Source organism: Salvia hispanica, unplaced genomic scaffold (genome assembly GCF_023119035.1).
Source record: "Salvia hispanica cultivar TCC Black 2014 unplaced genomic scaffold, UniMelb_Shisp_WGS_1.0 HiC_scaffold_1387, whole genome shotgun sequence".
NCBI classification, from domain to species: domain Eukaryota; kingdom Viridiplantae; phylum Streptophyta; class Magnoliopsida; order Lamiales; family Lamiaceae; genus Salvia; species Salvia hispanica.
In genome coordinates, this window is record NW_025951679.1 from 3205 (window position 1) to 19745 (window position 16541).

The following is a 16541-nucleotide window of genomic DNA, read 5'->3' on the forward strand; positions in this document are numbered from 1 at the left end:
TGAAATTACAAAATACCAAAATTGATTTCAATATTTTTTCCCCTCCCTAATACATATTTGACCTCAATATTATTTGCCCCCAAAATAAAAGTACACTTTTTTAACCTATCTTATAAAAAATCATACTTTTTTGCAAAAGTTCTCTCCCATGTTATTTTATAAAAATATATTTTCTCTAATATTTAATGTATAAATATTTCGCAAATTATCTACTGCGCTCATCAAAAATAAAATGAATAGCACTAATATCAAGAAAATGCAAACAACTTTCAGTTATATAAAGCCCAATAGAAGCATCCCACGTGTCCCCCCCGCCAAATCGAGCGTTATACTCAAAATATGAAAGCAGTTAATTGCAACATCACAGAACCATGGCATCTCTAAAACTAGTCCTTCTTCCACTCCTCCTCTTCTCCATCCCTCTCCACCGCCACCCAACCATTCCGTCCCCACTCCTTCCTCCCCCCCGCCGCCGCCGTCCACCACTTCTTCCCTGTCCGACGCGGCAGAGACCCTGGCCAACTCCGGCTACATCGCCATGTCACTCACCCTCCAAGCCATCACCCAACGCCTCCCCCTCCTCCTCCGCCGCCACACCCCTCACCATCTTCTCCCCCTCCCGACACCTCCTTCGCCTCCTACGGCCAGCCTCTCTCCCCACCTCCTCCTCCACTTCTCCCCCGTCTCCCTCTCCCCTCCGCCCTCCCTCTCCTTCCCCTTCTCCCCCCCAATCCCTCCCTCTCCCCTCCAAACACCTCATCGTCACCTCCATCCAATCCCACAAGATCTCCATCAACAATGTCCCCGTCTCCTCCCTCCCCCTCCTTGACGACGGCTTCCTCCTCGTCTACGCCATCGACTCCTTCTTCGACCCCAATTTCACCCTCCCCTCTCCATCCCGGCTCGCTTCAACCCGAGGCCTCAATTCCTCCGCTGCACAAAGCTCGAGGCCCTCTCCCGATTCCGCGACGCTGCTGGAGTGCTCAAGGCCAGGGCCGATCCATCATGGCCTCCTTCCTCGAGCTCCAGCTCCTCGGCTTCCTCGACGACCGCGGCGGGATGACTGGACTCTGTTCGCGCCGCCGGATCAGGAGCTGGTGGAGTTTTCCCGGGGATTTTCTGAGTACCTCGTCGCTGCTGGCGAGGCACGTGGCGCCTTGCAAGGCGGTGGCTCGACCCCCGAGGGTCCGGGTGGGAGCACGGCGCCGATCTTGAATGTGAAGGGTATGCTTTGAATGTGAGCAAGGATGGGAAGGATGATGAGATGCTGACGGTTAATGGGGTTCGGATTTCGTTTCCCGGGTATGTATGAGAGTGGGAGGCTGGTGATTCATGGGATCAGTGGGGTGATTGCGCTGCCGGAGCTTGACGCCGAGGAGGAAGAGTTGGGGGAGGGTTTCCGGGGCAAGAAACCTGAGCTAACAAAGATGTCAATTTTCACTTTTACTTACTATTTTCTTGAATAGCCATTCTTGAGATGTTATGATATTTGCATTTGTTGTGTATTCAAATGCTTATTACATGAGATATTGGTTTCAAGAATCAAGATTTTTTGGCAAAGCCTCATCTTAGAGTTAAATTAGTGTAGGGCAAAAAAGAGGTGTACAACCTATGAAATCAATCAACTAACAAAATGGGATTTCCTCAGCTTCTGTCCGGTTTCCCTCTTTAAATTTTGGAGTAAAATGTGAATCTTTGAATAGGACGCTAATATTTCGCACTCGTGTCTATTGAATGCCATCAAATCTACTAACTCTAGTACTACTCAAAAAGTATACCAATTTTTATTTCTTTTGCTTGTATATACGAGTAGTTTACTTTTGAACGACACATCTCAAATTGGTGATGGCACCTGTCTCCATTTTTCATTAGCAATTGTCCAGCTAGAAGTGAGAGAAGTGGTGACAAAATGACTCGATGACAAAATGAAAACACTTTTTAAGTTTTAAGGCAGTTGCTCAGAAAAATCTCAAGCCGTAGCAATCACATACATATATAGATATAGACATGAAGTGAAGAAATGAGTTCTCCATTTATATTAAGGTGATCAAGTTTTTACAACATATTTCCAAGGATACAACGAAACATGAAGCAACTCAAGTAATAAAGTGATGCTGCATTTCGCAAAAGGGTGCACGGTTGAGAGGGGCTTTCTTGGTATACTTGGAAGACTATTCAGTGAGAGTCTGTACAGAGAATTCTCTTCCTCCGCCACACCAATGGCTGCCACGCCTCCTTCCAGCTTTCAAACCCTCACATAAGCCACCAAAGAATGCATTCCCCAACCTCAAAAACAATGTTCAAACCTTCTTCCCCACAAACTCTCATTTCACGCACATGTCCGACCTCTCATTCCAACCATCAAGGAGTTTGTCAATGGAGTGCCAAACTTGTTCGCTTGAGGGCCCGGCTTCACGCGTCCACGTCCCCCACTGTGAGCATGGATCCATCCACCAGCTCCTCCGACCCCTACACCATGCGCCTGGTGTGGACGGTTGGATTCCGTTTCAGGATGTTCCTATCGATCATGTCGAGCACACTGAATCTTTCTCAAACTGCCTTGCAAAAGCAGCTCGCTTTTGACCATCTCCTCATAATCTGAGCTGCTGAGGACATGAGGCTCCATCTTGGCGGGTCATCCCAGATAAAAAATCTCAAGTCAGCATTCACGGTTGTGTTACTAAACTCTGGTGAATTACAAATAACAGTGTGGAAAAAGACTTCTTCGGGCAGAACGACGTTGGTGAAGTACATTAGAAGAGTTCGTGGGAGATTATCCCACCAAACGCACAAAATTCAAGGAAGGGACGACTTATACGACCCATGGGGAACCTAGAAATACAATAAGGAATCATTAGGACTAGGCAACTAGTTTAGATCATAAAAATCCATATAATGTACCATAACAGCAAATCAAATTTACCTGTAAAAACCGTGAAAGCATCAGGCAATGATCGCTTTTGAGTAGCATGAAAGATTTGTGTTTTCCTTGCTAAATAAATACTGGATCTACTACAATGGGCTGAATTTTTGGCTTCTGTAATGTCATTGACAAGAGAAATATAAGTGAAGGCATTTAGGATTTGCCGGTAAAATTAAAAGATAATAAGAGGTAAGGATTTGCATATCTTTCCACCCCCATTTCCCTAGTGTGATCTATGAAATTCAGACCCCTCCAAATTGACGAGAACACATGAGACAAGTCTGAAATTCAAAGTAGCAAAGAAGATGAATCAAAAACACAACCACACAAGTAAGACAAAAGTTCATGAAATTAACTATTATCATTGAAAGAAAATGGGGGACATTTCTTCTTAAGTGAAACTGTTGCTTTTTTCCAAGCTTAACGGTTCACATAGATTTAAGAAATGTGTCATCATCTCTGCATCCTTTATATCCAATAAGTGATGCAAGCTTCATAGGGTTTGTGTATGTGTAGATGGCATAATGATTAGTGAAAGACTTGAAAAGTCTTCTCTTTAAAAAGTAAAACAGAAGTTTTGCCAAGAAACTTTTGTCATGTATTAAAAGTACTCAAATGGGATTCAGCTTTCATACTATAGATAGAGATGGAAAAATATATGCAACCCCACTGACAAGCTAACAGACTTTTCAGACAGTTATACCATATCTTTGTTTGTGGCAGAAAACCATATCTTCAACTAAAAGTCTAACAGTAAAGTGAAAATGAGAAGCCCTCTTTGGGTTAAGCTACACAAACAAATGACCAGTCACTAAATGAGAAACAGGTTGCATCTGTCCATGTCAAGAGAAGCATGTCCCAGAAATAGGAGTGACATGAGATCAATTCAACTAACCAGTAGGTTGACTTTGCAACTTTCTGTGAGAAGTAATACAGCTTTGACAAAAAATCACCGTAAATAAGTTAATTTATGTTCTCATTACATAATAGTCATCCAGCAGTAACTGCAATTTAGGATCTACTAAAGAAGGGAAATGTAATTGGATATCTAACAGTTGGAGCCAATTTCCAGATATAGAAACTAAGCAATTCAAAAATTTCAGCCATTCATAGTAAAAAATGGCTCATAAAAGAAAAATGCCATTTATATTAGGAAATATCAACACAACGAGATGGCCTGAGCCAAAACATCAAAAATCAATTCAGATATAGCAATCAATTTATATCAACAACAGTAACCAATAAAGGATATCTTCTCGCAACTGATAATTGTGATTAAGTTTAAATTTCCCCTAAGATTGAGTCTTTCAAATTCACATGCTTATATCCTTGGGCATTTAGCAATAGCACAAAGGCTCAAATCCTAATCCCTAACTGCCACAAACAATTCAATTCCATCTAAAAGTTAACAGAGAAAAGAGAATTCAAAAACAACAAAATAGAATACCTACCATCTTGCGTAATTTGGGGATAATCCGTGGCGCTGAGAGAGATAAACCAATCCCAACCTTCATCCACCTTCAGTAAAATCGCAACCGTCTCAAAATAGCCGCGAGATTGGTGGACCCCATGTAGGTGTTCGGATCGGGCTTTCCGATCACATCCACGTTCCCGAAGGCCCGAACCGCCGGGAAGGACTTCACCTTTTCCCCCGAGCCTAACCCTCTCTTCATCGCTCCCATCGGCCGAAATATGCAGCAAATACCTATTCCTCGGGTGGTACACCGCCAAAACAGGCGGTACAACCGATCCCCATCGCCGCGCTTGCCCGAAATGTAGAAGGCGAACGACGGCGGGCGGCCCGGCCCGTGATCGACGGTCGAAGAAAATTGCTTGCTTGGAGGGAAAGCATAGTAATAGGAAGAACCAAATCCCGAAATAAACGACGAGAATATCAGAAATGTGATAAATGCCCCCAAAAACAGGGTGTATAGCCATTTTTTCAGCTCCATTTCAAATTGGAATTTAATTGAAGAGAGGAAAGCGAATAAATTTGTTAAAACAGACCAAATTCCAAATCAAGGATAAACTACAAAGAATGCTAAAATGAGTACAAGTTTCCCAAATTTTTAAAAGGGGATTCTATGATTTTTAAATAAAGTATCAGAAACCGGTGCCGGATCAAAAGGGGGCAATTTTTGGGTTTTTTTACCCAGAGTCTTGGGTCTATTGTGGGAATTTTTTTTGGGTTTTGGGGTTTTAATGCAAGAGGTGCTAGATTTAGAGCTAGGTAAGAAAAAAAACTGCTCTATATTTACTTTTTTTTTTTTCCTTTTTTGATATTTTGATGATATTTCGATGATTTAATTATTTTTTTTAAAACTTTATATACCCCGTAAAAAATTAAGGATTGTTTGGGAAATGGAATTTTGGAGGAAATAATGAATTAATCATGTAATTTCAGAGCAATTGCATTACGTCTATGACTATTTATTTAACAAACTAGATGACTATTCTGATATGTAAACACGACGAAGACTTCTTCTAGACATGGCTGTGAAATTATGATAATGCTTAGGGATGTCAATTGGACTGGTTTTTCAATTTTTGGGGAATTTTTAAACGGATCGTGGGTTAATTAGGGCAAGGCTAAACCTTGGGTTGGGATTTAAATTTTTTTATAAACTTTTCAATCATAACGAAAGTTGGGGTTTGAACTAGCATAATGGGTTAATCGAGATCTTAACATAAAATTAACATTTTTTTAAATCTAACAAAAAAGATAAAAATTAGTTATATTAATATAATATTTCACCGGGCCCATAATAGTATGGCTTTTGGTTGGACATGTGTTGTAATTCAAATTGAAAGATTAATTGTCGATATGAAAAATTTAAAATATTCAATAGAAAAAATAAAAGAAATAAAGAGATAAAATATTGATTTTTTCAAAAAAAAAGATATGAATCCTTCTTAATTAACAACAAAAATTGGTTTATCAAATTTGCAATATTTAAAAAAGTTCAATTATAAATGACTTTTATATGATAATATTATGAAAAATATCAAAAGCTCTAAAAAATTTCTGAACATTGAATCATACGCATATTGCTAAATATCACTCACCTACATATACAAAAGATAATAAGTGGAGTGTCATATAAATTGGCAATCATAAATGATGAAATTATGAATAATAACGAGAATGAAAAGTTGGATTGAAAAAAAACGGACATATATACTCTATATAATTAGTCGGATCGGGGACCCGAGGTTCGGATCCGTATCTTATCTTTATAAGGGACACGTGTTGATATGGCAGACTTGGCTCCAAACCGTTACCCAAAACAAACGCCAGTCGTATTTTTTTTTTTTTTTGTTTTGAAGGGTATAGTTAAAGGGAAACGGCGTCGTATTCGTATGCATATTGCTCAACTCTTGGCTCAGGACTGTCAGTGGATTAGAGCCGAAGATAGCACGCCGAAGAATTTAGAGAGACATGCTGGGAATTGGCGGGAAAGGAGGTGGTGGAGTGGGGCAGCTGCTGGCGGCCGCAGCGGCGCCGCTACTGCGCCTCTTCTCTGGCCCGGGACCGGTGTTACTTGACGAGGAAGAAGGCCAGGTTCCGGCAGCGGAACTCAAAGTTGCGCCGGTCACTATCAAATGGAGCAATTAATGCTCTCTCCGATAAATCCTCCAAATTAGTGAGTGGAGTTATGGTTTTATATACTTGCATTTTTGTACTATTATTATGTATCCATTGAACCACTATCCGTACATGCAGAGCATTGTTCTTTGTGCCTTTTCTGTTCTCTTCGTGGCTGAGTTAGATTCTTAGTATATATTAGAGGCGTGAGATAAAATTAAGCATATCATGAGGTTAATTTTTATGATGAGTGATGTGATTGTGTGAAGGAACAAGCGCTGGTGGTTTGGAGTTATATGAGTGAACAAATAGGATAACACTGGCACAAACTGGCACTTGTGATTTTAGCTGCTACATTCTTGAAGGAATGAATGTTTGGTTGAGTAATAATGATTCTAAAATTACCAATCTGAAGAACTTGATGTGTCAAAACCCATCAGTACGTATGTGGAAAACAGGAAAATCTCTTGCATTCTTATCTTTTTGGGAAAATTTAAAACGTAGGACATTTCCCCTTGCATTTATAGAAATAAGGTGAGTAATACTAAAAACATGAAGCCTACTTTAAAGGACTTATCTTGACTTTTCACGTCACATTAAATCATTTTCATTTTTGGGGTTCTCTTAGATATTTCCCGCCTTCACTTTTTAATTTTATGCTGCCCGGTCAATGCAACACTAACTGGATAAATAACTATTTTAGTTAACTAAACATCAGTGTTGCTAGGCCCGGTTTCTGCTGAAAAATGTCAGCGGAGAGGCAAACCTGGTAGATTACTTAATAATGGGCCCTGGATCTGGGAAGACTACCTTGCTTAATGTTTTGGCCAGTAGTTGTGGGATTGCCCCCATACCCCCTTTTGGGGGTTAATGGGCGACCATACTCAGCTAAAAAAACAAGTACGATTGTCTTTCTTAACACCAACTTGTCCTTGACTACATGGAAATCATTTTGGTTACTTGAAGTGGTGGTATTTGCAGGTTATATATTAGGCAGGAGGATCTTTTTTTCCCTTGTGTGCGAGAAACACTCTCCCTTGCTGCTGAGCTGCAGCTGCGGGAAAATCTTCAGTGGGAAACAAGATCAATATGTAAAAGATCTCTTGTTCAAAACGGGCCCGGGGAATTTTTTGTTTCACAGATATTAACTGTATACATGTTTTTTTTTTAAATTTAAAATTTTAATTTAACACTTTAAAAAACCGTGTTTTTGATACAAGAACTTGTGAGCATTTCAGTAGTTGGTTTTGATTAATACCTGCAATTTTTTTTTTTTGCTCAAAACCTTTTTAATGCAATGACCAACAACATCTGCAAATGTGCAATTTAACCATTCACGAATATCTAACTTTTAGACCATCATAATGACAATGAGTACATAAGTACATATATGATGTATATGTAGTTATAGTTTCTCAGGACTAAACCTTGTAGGATACAAGTACGGACTAATCATTCTCCTCTGACGCATTCCTTGTGCTTTTCCTAAAAGGTCAGTTGTGCTGATTCACGAGTTGGGGATCAAAAGTCCGTGGGATCAGTGGGGGGGAAAAAAAGATTGTCACTGGCATGCGAGCTAATTGCTAATCCGTCTGTAATTTTGCTGATGAACCTCCCACAGGCATGGTTATTTGTTCCAAAAATTTTCTGTTTTCATGGAGAATTTGTTTGGTTAAATAAAAATTTTCATTTCAACCGAAAGGAGCAAAAAACCCCAAATTTTTTTAAAGAGAAAAAAAAATTAATATTTATAATCATGGTTGAGCTTATTTCATCTCCTGAATCCCCAGTCATGTTGTTTGGTTGATTCTTTTTTTTTTTCCCTTTTTCCCAGTGGGTTCAGTATTGTGTATATCTCTGTTTTTTATTTATCTTTCTTCTCTCTTTCCCCCCCCAAATTTTTTTTATTTCTTGCTTTAAGTATAGTGATATGAACACTATGTGCAAAACTATGTGTTAAAAAAAATCATTTCTTCAGGACTTGATGCCTTCCAGGCTGAGAAAGTGAGGGAAAACCAAAATAAACCCACGGAGGGTTTATCAGTAATCTGTTCTATACCCCGCCAGAGGATCGGTGTATGCCAAATTTGTTTTGACATTGTGTTGCTCACAGAAGGTTCCCCTTGTCTATGCGGGTCCTGCACGTGATGCAGCTCTGGCTTACTTCTCAAAGTTTGGGTTTTGGGTTTTTCTGTTTCTCTTCACTTAAAATGATATGTCAAGCTGCTATTATATCCTATCCTAAAGACAGTGATTGGATGCCTACTTGTTTTTCTAGCTTTCTGTGAGAAAAAAGTTTTGATGGAATTCCTTATCTATTTTGTTCTTTCAAGTTCTACTTTTTCATTAAAAATCTCAACTCATTCTAAGAGCACTTTGGTGTAAATGTAAAACAATATTTACAATGGTGACTGGTCTATGAAATGGGCATAATTCTTGAATCATCTACTTCCAGTAAAGTGTGATTCTTGAATTTGCATAGGTCATATTAGTTTCATCTTATCCTCGAACTTGTCTTCATATATAAAATGTTTTCCCCTGTTAAAGAAAAACACCCCGGTTTTATATCAGCCCAAAGACAATGAAATAATAAGTTATGCTCTAACCCCTTGATCGCGTGTTTTGGATTTTTACAAGGTAAAGTAGCTTGTAATGGCTATTTGATCAGTTCTCAGCTTAATCCTTTCCTGATTTACAGGCTGTGTTATTTTACTGAACTGCATAACTCTACAAACTACAAGTGCAGGATTATTTTATAATAAAATCTATGCAATTTGAGTATTCTTACGAATTTAATTCTGTACTAGAAGATGCAATAGATAAATTCTCTAACCCCGAAAAATATTCTTTTATCTAAATATAGGAAAATTTATAACTTTATTTTAGGAAATTAATGAGATGGTGCTTTGTTTGATTTGGCCGGACTTGTGAACATGATTCATGTATGAGACTTGGCCAAATTATGATGCTGGGGCGCCATTATTTAGTGGTGATTTCCCAACCCTCTCATCTCACTATTTATAGAATGCATTATGAGGAGAATAAGTCTAATAGATTATGGCCTCACACTGACATAAGTTAGGGGCCTAATAGATTATGGTCCCATTACACTGACAGTAAAATTATTTCTTAAATAATTTGAATATCCTGTAAAATAAAATGGAAGCATCACTATTTGGCTATTTGAGAATTATGGTACTCCCCCCGCCCCAAAAAAGATGTCTCACTTTCCATTTTAGCTTGTCCCACTAAAGATGTCACATTTCTATTTTTTAGAAAAGTTCTTTCTCACAATAATATAAAAATTATATTTTCTCTTTCCACCTAATACACAAAACAAAACATCCTAAAATCTCGTGCCATCCCACAAGTGTGACATCTTTTGTGGGACTGAGGGAATTCTAACATGAGATTTGCTGGTTTGTCTCATGTGAAATTGCATCTAGTTCAATATATTATTTGCTTATAGATTTAGCAAGTAGCTAATCACTTTTGAAGTTTTTTGTTGACAACGTAAATTAATGACAGGTTTATCTGCCCTGAACATGTCAATCCTGCTGATTTTGGCTGATCTCATTTCAGTAGACTATAGTTCTCCTGAGAGTGTTGGGCGCTTCTCAGAAAGAATAGACGGTCTCATTGAGTATTTACTGAGCAGATGCCATCAACTCTGTATTCAACTTCACTTTCCGGGCTTGATCTTAAGGACACCACAACCTTGAGGAAGAAAGTTATTCAAAAGTAAAGGTGGTTGGTGGAGGCAATTCTGTTTGCTCCTCAGACGTGCATGGATGCAGGTAAACATGTTGTCATTCTATTCAGTAACATGGATATTATTTAAAATGGGTTTATATATATCCTTTCATAAAAGGGGTTGTATTCCTTATTTTGTGTGAGTTGCCATGGTGGCAAAGCAGAAGCTTTCTTGAACAAGACATATCAGTTCCCTGATAAGAAAATGTGTAGAAACCAATTTCCATGTTTTGGCTATGTTTATGTGATAAGATTGTTCAGTCTATAAACCAATAAACAGGAATCTGCAGACTATGTTTATACCATGTATCTGTATTTTCTAGTGAGAAATTAATCAAAGTCGTGAATGTTGTTGATTTCATCATTACCCATGCCGTTCTAGGGTCATCCTAGTCCCGTGGACAGGCACCTTCCAAAAATCGGATATCATGGGAGTCGGGAGATTAGATCCGCCTAGTTCTAGTTCTTATTTGTTATTTGCAGCATTTTGGTAAAGCATCAAATTCATAATTTACTTGAAGATATTTATCAGTCTCCTGTCTGTTTGGTCAATTATTATGGATATCAAGGCGTCTCGTGATGGCCCCACGAATAAAGTTCGTTCAAGGATGTCAATAGCATCGGCTATCATATTTGGTTCTGTCTTTTGGAGGATGGGAAGTCACAGACATCAATACAAGATAGAATGGGATTGCTTCAGGTAAGTTTAGTAGTTTGTTTCTTTACTGCCAATGTTATGTTACTCATATGTTGCAGGCGAATTGAATAAAGGTCAATTGTCTCTCCCGCTCACTCGCTTGTTCTAAATGTCCACACACGAGTAGGCATGCATGCACTGAATACTCTTGTTGGCGATATTAACTTATGATGGATAGGCCAACTGCTTTTGACCTAACAACTTTTCATATTTTTTTGATTACTGTGAGATTCACCCTGACATCTGACGTATGTCCATCGTATATTTGTACCATATCACAGGTGGATCATGGTCGTTCAAAATTGGGCACTGAATGCTGATCATGTTATAGTTATTTGGCTAAAATAAGTTTTATATAAACCAGGGGATGCTGACCAGGTCTTGATATTTGAACCGCATATTTGTTTCTTCACCAGTTTGATTAATATTTAGAAGGGGTTGATGATTATATTCGTTTACATAGTTTGCTAGTCATTTCACAGAAGTCATGCGTGGCAGGGTTTAGCAATGTGCTTACATATATTGTGCATTGTTTATGCTAGCACAACATAAATATTCAGTTGATGTTTTTATAAAACCAGTTGTAGAATGTCAATCCAAATTCTAGAATATTTATTTGACATAGATTGTCAATCAGGATTCATATACTTCTGAGTAAATTACTACAGATATTTGTCCATACTTAATATCTATGATGTAAATTTCAAATATATATGATATCAGATTTCTCATGTCATGCCTTTATTTCTTGGATTGTCTTGTTCAGGTTGCAGCTATAAACACTGCAATGGCTGCACTGACAAAGACAGTAGGTGTATTTCCTAAGGAACGTGCAATTGTTGATAGAGAAAGATCGAAAGGGTCCTATTCATTAGGGCCATATTTACTGTCAAAACTATTAGCTGAGGTCCCTGTTGGAGCAGCATTCCCATTGCTCTTTGGTACTGTTTTGTACCCCATGACTCGTCTTCATCCAACCATGTCAAGGTGAGTTATTGATACGGATAAAGCGGAGGTAATGCTCAGTTGGTAGTTACTCATCTCTGGGATAATGGTCTTAAAACTTAGGATTTCAGTACTTAGTGATTTAACACTTCTATCTTAAAACTACTGGAACTAGAATAATGCCAAACATGATGGACCCTTGGATATTATGTACCCACATTGTAAATTGTTATAAGCATCACTATGCATATCAGGGGAGGTTATCTTTAGTCTAGCAAGGTTCCGGTCTTAAGAATATTTCAGAATGCAAGCATTTTCAATTTGTTTTGTGTGCAAGCCTTGTACTAAGGAATGTTGCTTTCTAGATTTGGGAAGTTCTGTGGAATAATAACCATGGAATCCTTTTGCATCTGCGATGGGCCTAACTGTTGGTGCTATGGTTCCAACCACTGAAGCAGCTCTGGCAGTAGGACCATCTTTTATGACTGTTTTCATTGTATTTGGAGGCTACTATGTCAATGCAGAGAACACGCCAATCATCTTCCGCTGGATTCCTCGTGTTTCCCTCATCAGATGGTAGCCCCATTAGTAAATTTAGCTCTGCCCTTCCGAAGGATGATACTAATATTTAAGCATGGTTATTTTATGTTCAGGGCATTTCAAGGGCTTTGCATTAACGAATTCAGTGGGCTTCAGTTTGACCATCAGAACTCTTTTGACATTCAGACTGGTGATCAAGTGAGTAAAGCATTATGTTTAACATTGTATTCTTGCCTTTTGTTGATGAATAAAATGCTTGATATGAGCTGAATATATTCATGTGGTGTCTTCTGTGGTTGGCTTTCTCTTGCTTGGTGTGCTGAGCTGCCTAGTCTGCCTCACTCTCTAGCATAATGTTGTGGTTCTAGATTTCTTCTAATTTTGTTTTTCTACCTAAACTTGGATGCTTGTTCTACTTCTCTAAGTTCCCCGTTTAACCACACTTTGATTTGCATACTACCCGTCGTGAGATGCAGTTAATGACATCTTATGTTTTTCTCCATCATTACCAATTCAACCTGAACTTCCCCGGTTTTAAACTCTCTTCTGCAGGCCCTGGATCGACTTTCCTTTGGAGGCAGTACGATTAGAGAGACAGTGGTTGCTCAAAGTAGAATACTACTGTTTTGGTATTACACCACTTACCTTATGCTGGAGAAAAACAAACCCAAGTACCAACCACTTGAGCTGCCTCCTCGTGATCAATTACAAACGCCACTAAAGCTCGAGCCTCTTGAAAGTGAAACCGAGGAACCATATCAACCATCCGAATCTCCCCTTCCTGACCAAGGTAAACCCGACCAGCCACTTCAATCTCCTCCATCTGAGCCACTTAATCTATTCGGCCTAGACGGTTTGTAATTCCTTGGACTGCGATAATCTTGATGTGAGATACGCTACTTGCTATTATTTATCTCATACAGGTGCAGAGTCGGAGGCGATACCTGCACAATAAAGAAGGTAGCACTTATTAGAACATAATGATAGTGAAATTGCATGGTAGCACTGATCAAAGCTTGAGCACTACATCTGCGATGGCCTGCCTTGTATTTTTTGAAGTACTAGAAATATTCGTAAAACATATATATTGGTCTGTTTTGATTAATGATCCTCACACAAACATTTTCTCTATCAATGTTTGCCTGACTTTCTATGGTTTTTGGTAGGTCTTGAATTCCAACTTAATGCAGATATTTTTCCTCTATCAGTTACATTCAGCCATTTTGAATAAATCGTTTTTTTATCTGAGAGGGACAGATTAGTGGGATTCTCGAAATATTTAATTATATTTTCTGTTGTAAGACAATGTGATGCAACGTTTCATATTTTGATAAGATGCTACTATATGCTTGAAAATATATGCTGGAAAAATAACAGTTATTATTGAAACCATCACCCATCTTGTTCCTTATAATTTTTTATTTCATAAATCTACCTTTGAACGATTTGGACGTGGGAAAGTTTACTTAAAATATATACTTATTATATCGGGAAGTGATAAAATGCAAACTTATATATTGTACACTCAAAACTTCTCAATACAACTTCAACATATGTTTCAATACAATATCAACACATGTAAAATTTTAAGATTTTAATGTCAACACAAGATCAACACAATATCAATATAACATCAATCATTATGCATTGAAATTTTATGACTTTTCGGTTCATGAAACAAAATTGTCTTGAGATGCGATGTAAGATACACTATAATAGACCTTGGCTAGGATTAAATTAGTTTTATGCATGGTTGTAGAGTAAGGTGGAGAGGAGAATAATGAGGAGAGGGAGATGCACAAATTAGGTGAGGTGAGATGGTTAGTCATGAGATTAGGGGAAAAGGAGTTCATTCAAATGGTAGAAACTAGGCAAATCTACAATTGTTAGCTAAAATTTGGTTGAAAATGTGAATGGAAAGATAAAAGTTATCTTGAACCGAATGAGCACTTTGTTGACATTTCCACGTTGATGCTTTTTTGTGATCTGTGACATTTTTCAATGGTCGATCATAGTTTTGAGTTTGTCTGATGTTTAGAGTTTTCATTTTGATCACATTCTATTATGTCTCATATAAGTGAACTATTTTCCTTTTGAGATGTCCCGCTCTAATGACACATTTCTAAAAAATAGAAACATCACTCTTTCAATTTTTTTCTCTTACTTTATTCTGTCAACTACGTTCAGGTAAGTTGAGTCATTTCATTTTCACTAGCTTTTTGTAAAAATGATAATAAATAGTTAAATTGAAGAGATAGTAAAGTCAGTGACATCATAAGGTAGATAAGAGTCTTATCTACATTATTCTCTCACTTACTTTACTTTTTCTCTACTTAACTATTTATTATCATTTTTCAAAACAAAAAATGAAATGACTACAGCTGAACGGAGGAGAGTATTGTATAAAATCACGTCTTGGAATAAAATGCTCCACTTCTAGCTTTTATTTTCACGATTCTAATTGGATACTCAAAATCCGAGCGACATGAATTTTCAAGAGGTTCTAAGAAGGCGCACAACTAAGCCTAATTCTGACCCGGATCGGAAACATTTATCGCCGATGCACAGTCTCTAATTTCTTGTAATTAACTTCAAATTTTCCACTTGAAACTGTTCTTATCAAGTATGCATTAGATTCATCCAATGATTTTTTACATAGAATATAATTGAGTATATCTTGCATAATACCTGTAACCATTTCTTTTAGACCACATTTTTCTAGTTACGGTAGTACTAAAACGTTATTCAGTTTCATACGTACTAAACTAACGTTAAACAATTATCTAACGTAAAGACATGACAACTTAGCTTATCCATTTTGGTTTTATAGTTTTGGCAGTATGAATCTAGTGCATGAGGTCAACTGAGGTGTGATCATCTCCATACTACCCTCTTCATTGAGCCCTCTCCGGTAGGCGAACGTTGTGATAATCCACGTTAGAAGTGGTTCAAGGTATTCACTCCCTCTGATGGTATAGATGATTGCCAATGTATTTGATATAATTTATGGTCACGAGTCCGACTCACTTTACACGAATGCCTCAGTCTGTTGGATAAGACCTACATCAACGTATGTGTTAGCATTGTTGATGCCCCTCGTATAGGGCTAGGAAATGTCATATAGCAACCAACACACTAGCGGTGTTTGATAGGTTTCTTAGATTTTAATACATTCTTCTCCCTGGTTGGGAGGGCTCGGTAGCTGATTCCACGGTTCGGGAATGCTATAACTTGACCTAATTGCTTGAAAGTTCCTAAAGATAATTGCTCTATTAGACAACATTGTTTTGCTAAATGCAATGGATTGTGTAATTGCTTCTAAACCTCCCAATTGTACTTTGGTGATCGGGTTTTTACTCCTTCACCGATAATTTTCTATTTCCGCTAATTTTTTAAAAATGTATTAAAGTGAGTCATGTGAATCATTTTTATATATTTGTTTAATAATAATATTGAGAATGATTTAGTAAAATTAGGTCATAAAAAAAGGTAAAAGTGTAAGATGAAAATTTTTTTGGGGCGAATATAAAACGAAATAAATAACAAATTTTCAAGGATGAAGGGGGTACCTTTTCGAAAATGGATATTACGCAATTCCCAATCCTTTAGGTCTGTTTGGTTTGGGTTTTTTAAAGTAATTTAATTTTTAAATTTTAAAAATTTTTTTGTTTGTTTTGATTTTAAATTTAAACAAAAAGTAATTAGAATCCCAAAAAAACGGAATGGTACCTTTCAGGATTTAAAACTACTTTTCTTTGGTATTATTTCCCCAAATTTTTGGATTCTTACATTTTATGTATTTAATGGAATGAATTAATTTTATACAAAAAATTATTATTATTATTAAATTTTATAAAAAATAATTAAAAATTAAGAATCATCTTAAATTTTAATAACTATAATTACAATGATAATTATAATAGTAATAGTAATAATTATGTTATTTTTAAACTTTTTAAAAAAAAATAGCCGGTTTACCTTTTGGGTCCAAAATTTTAAAATGGATATTTTAAAACCAATTTAACAAATCCTCTTTTAAATGTGAATCCCCACAATCTCAAAACCCTTTGCTTCCACCCTTTTCCCCCCGTCTTCCT

The 16541-nt window shown here is 37.4% G+C and overlaps 1 protein-coding gene and 2 pseudogenes across 1 annotated transcript; 2 read left to right on the forward strand and 1 right to left on the reverse strand.

Moving 5' to 3' along the window:
- Positions 1-371: 371 nt before the first annotated feature.
- LOC125198355 (vegetative cell wall protein gp1-like) lies at positions 372-1235 on the forward strand. The gene has a single exon (XM_048096714.1). It carries the CDS (start codon positions 372-374, stop codon positions 1233-1235), a length of 864 nt encoding a protein of 287 aa, XP_047952671.1.
- Positions 1236-2324: 1089 nt separating this feature from the next.
- Positions 2325-4875, reverse strand: LOC125198356 (annotated as a pseudogene).
- Positions 4876-6279: 1404 nt separating this feature from the next.
- LOC125198354 lies at positions 6280-13657 on the forward strand (annotated as a pseudogene).
- Positions 13658-16541: the final 2884 nt, after the last annotated feature.

Bases quoted from the DNA above. Each gene is read 5' to 3' on its own strand.
- LOC125198355 (XM_048096714.1), top strand. From the start codon at position 372: ATGGCATCTCTAAAACTAGTCCTTCTTCCACTCCTCCTCTTCTCCATC.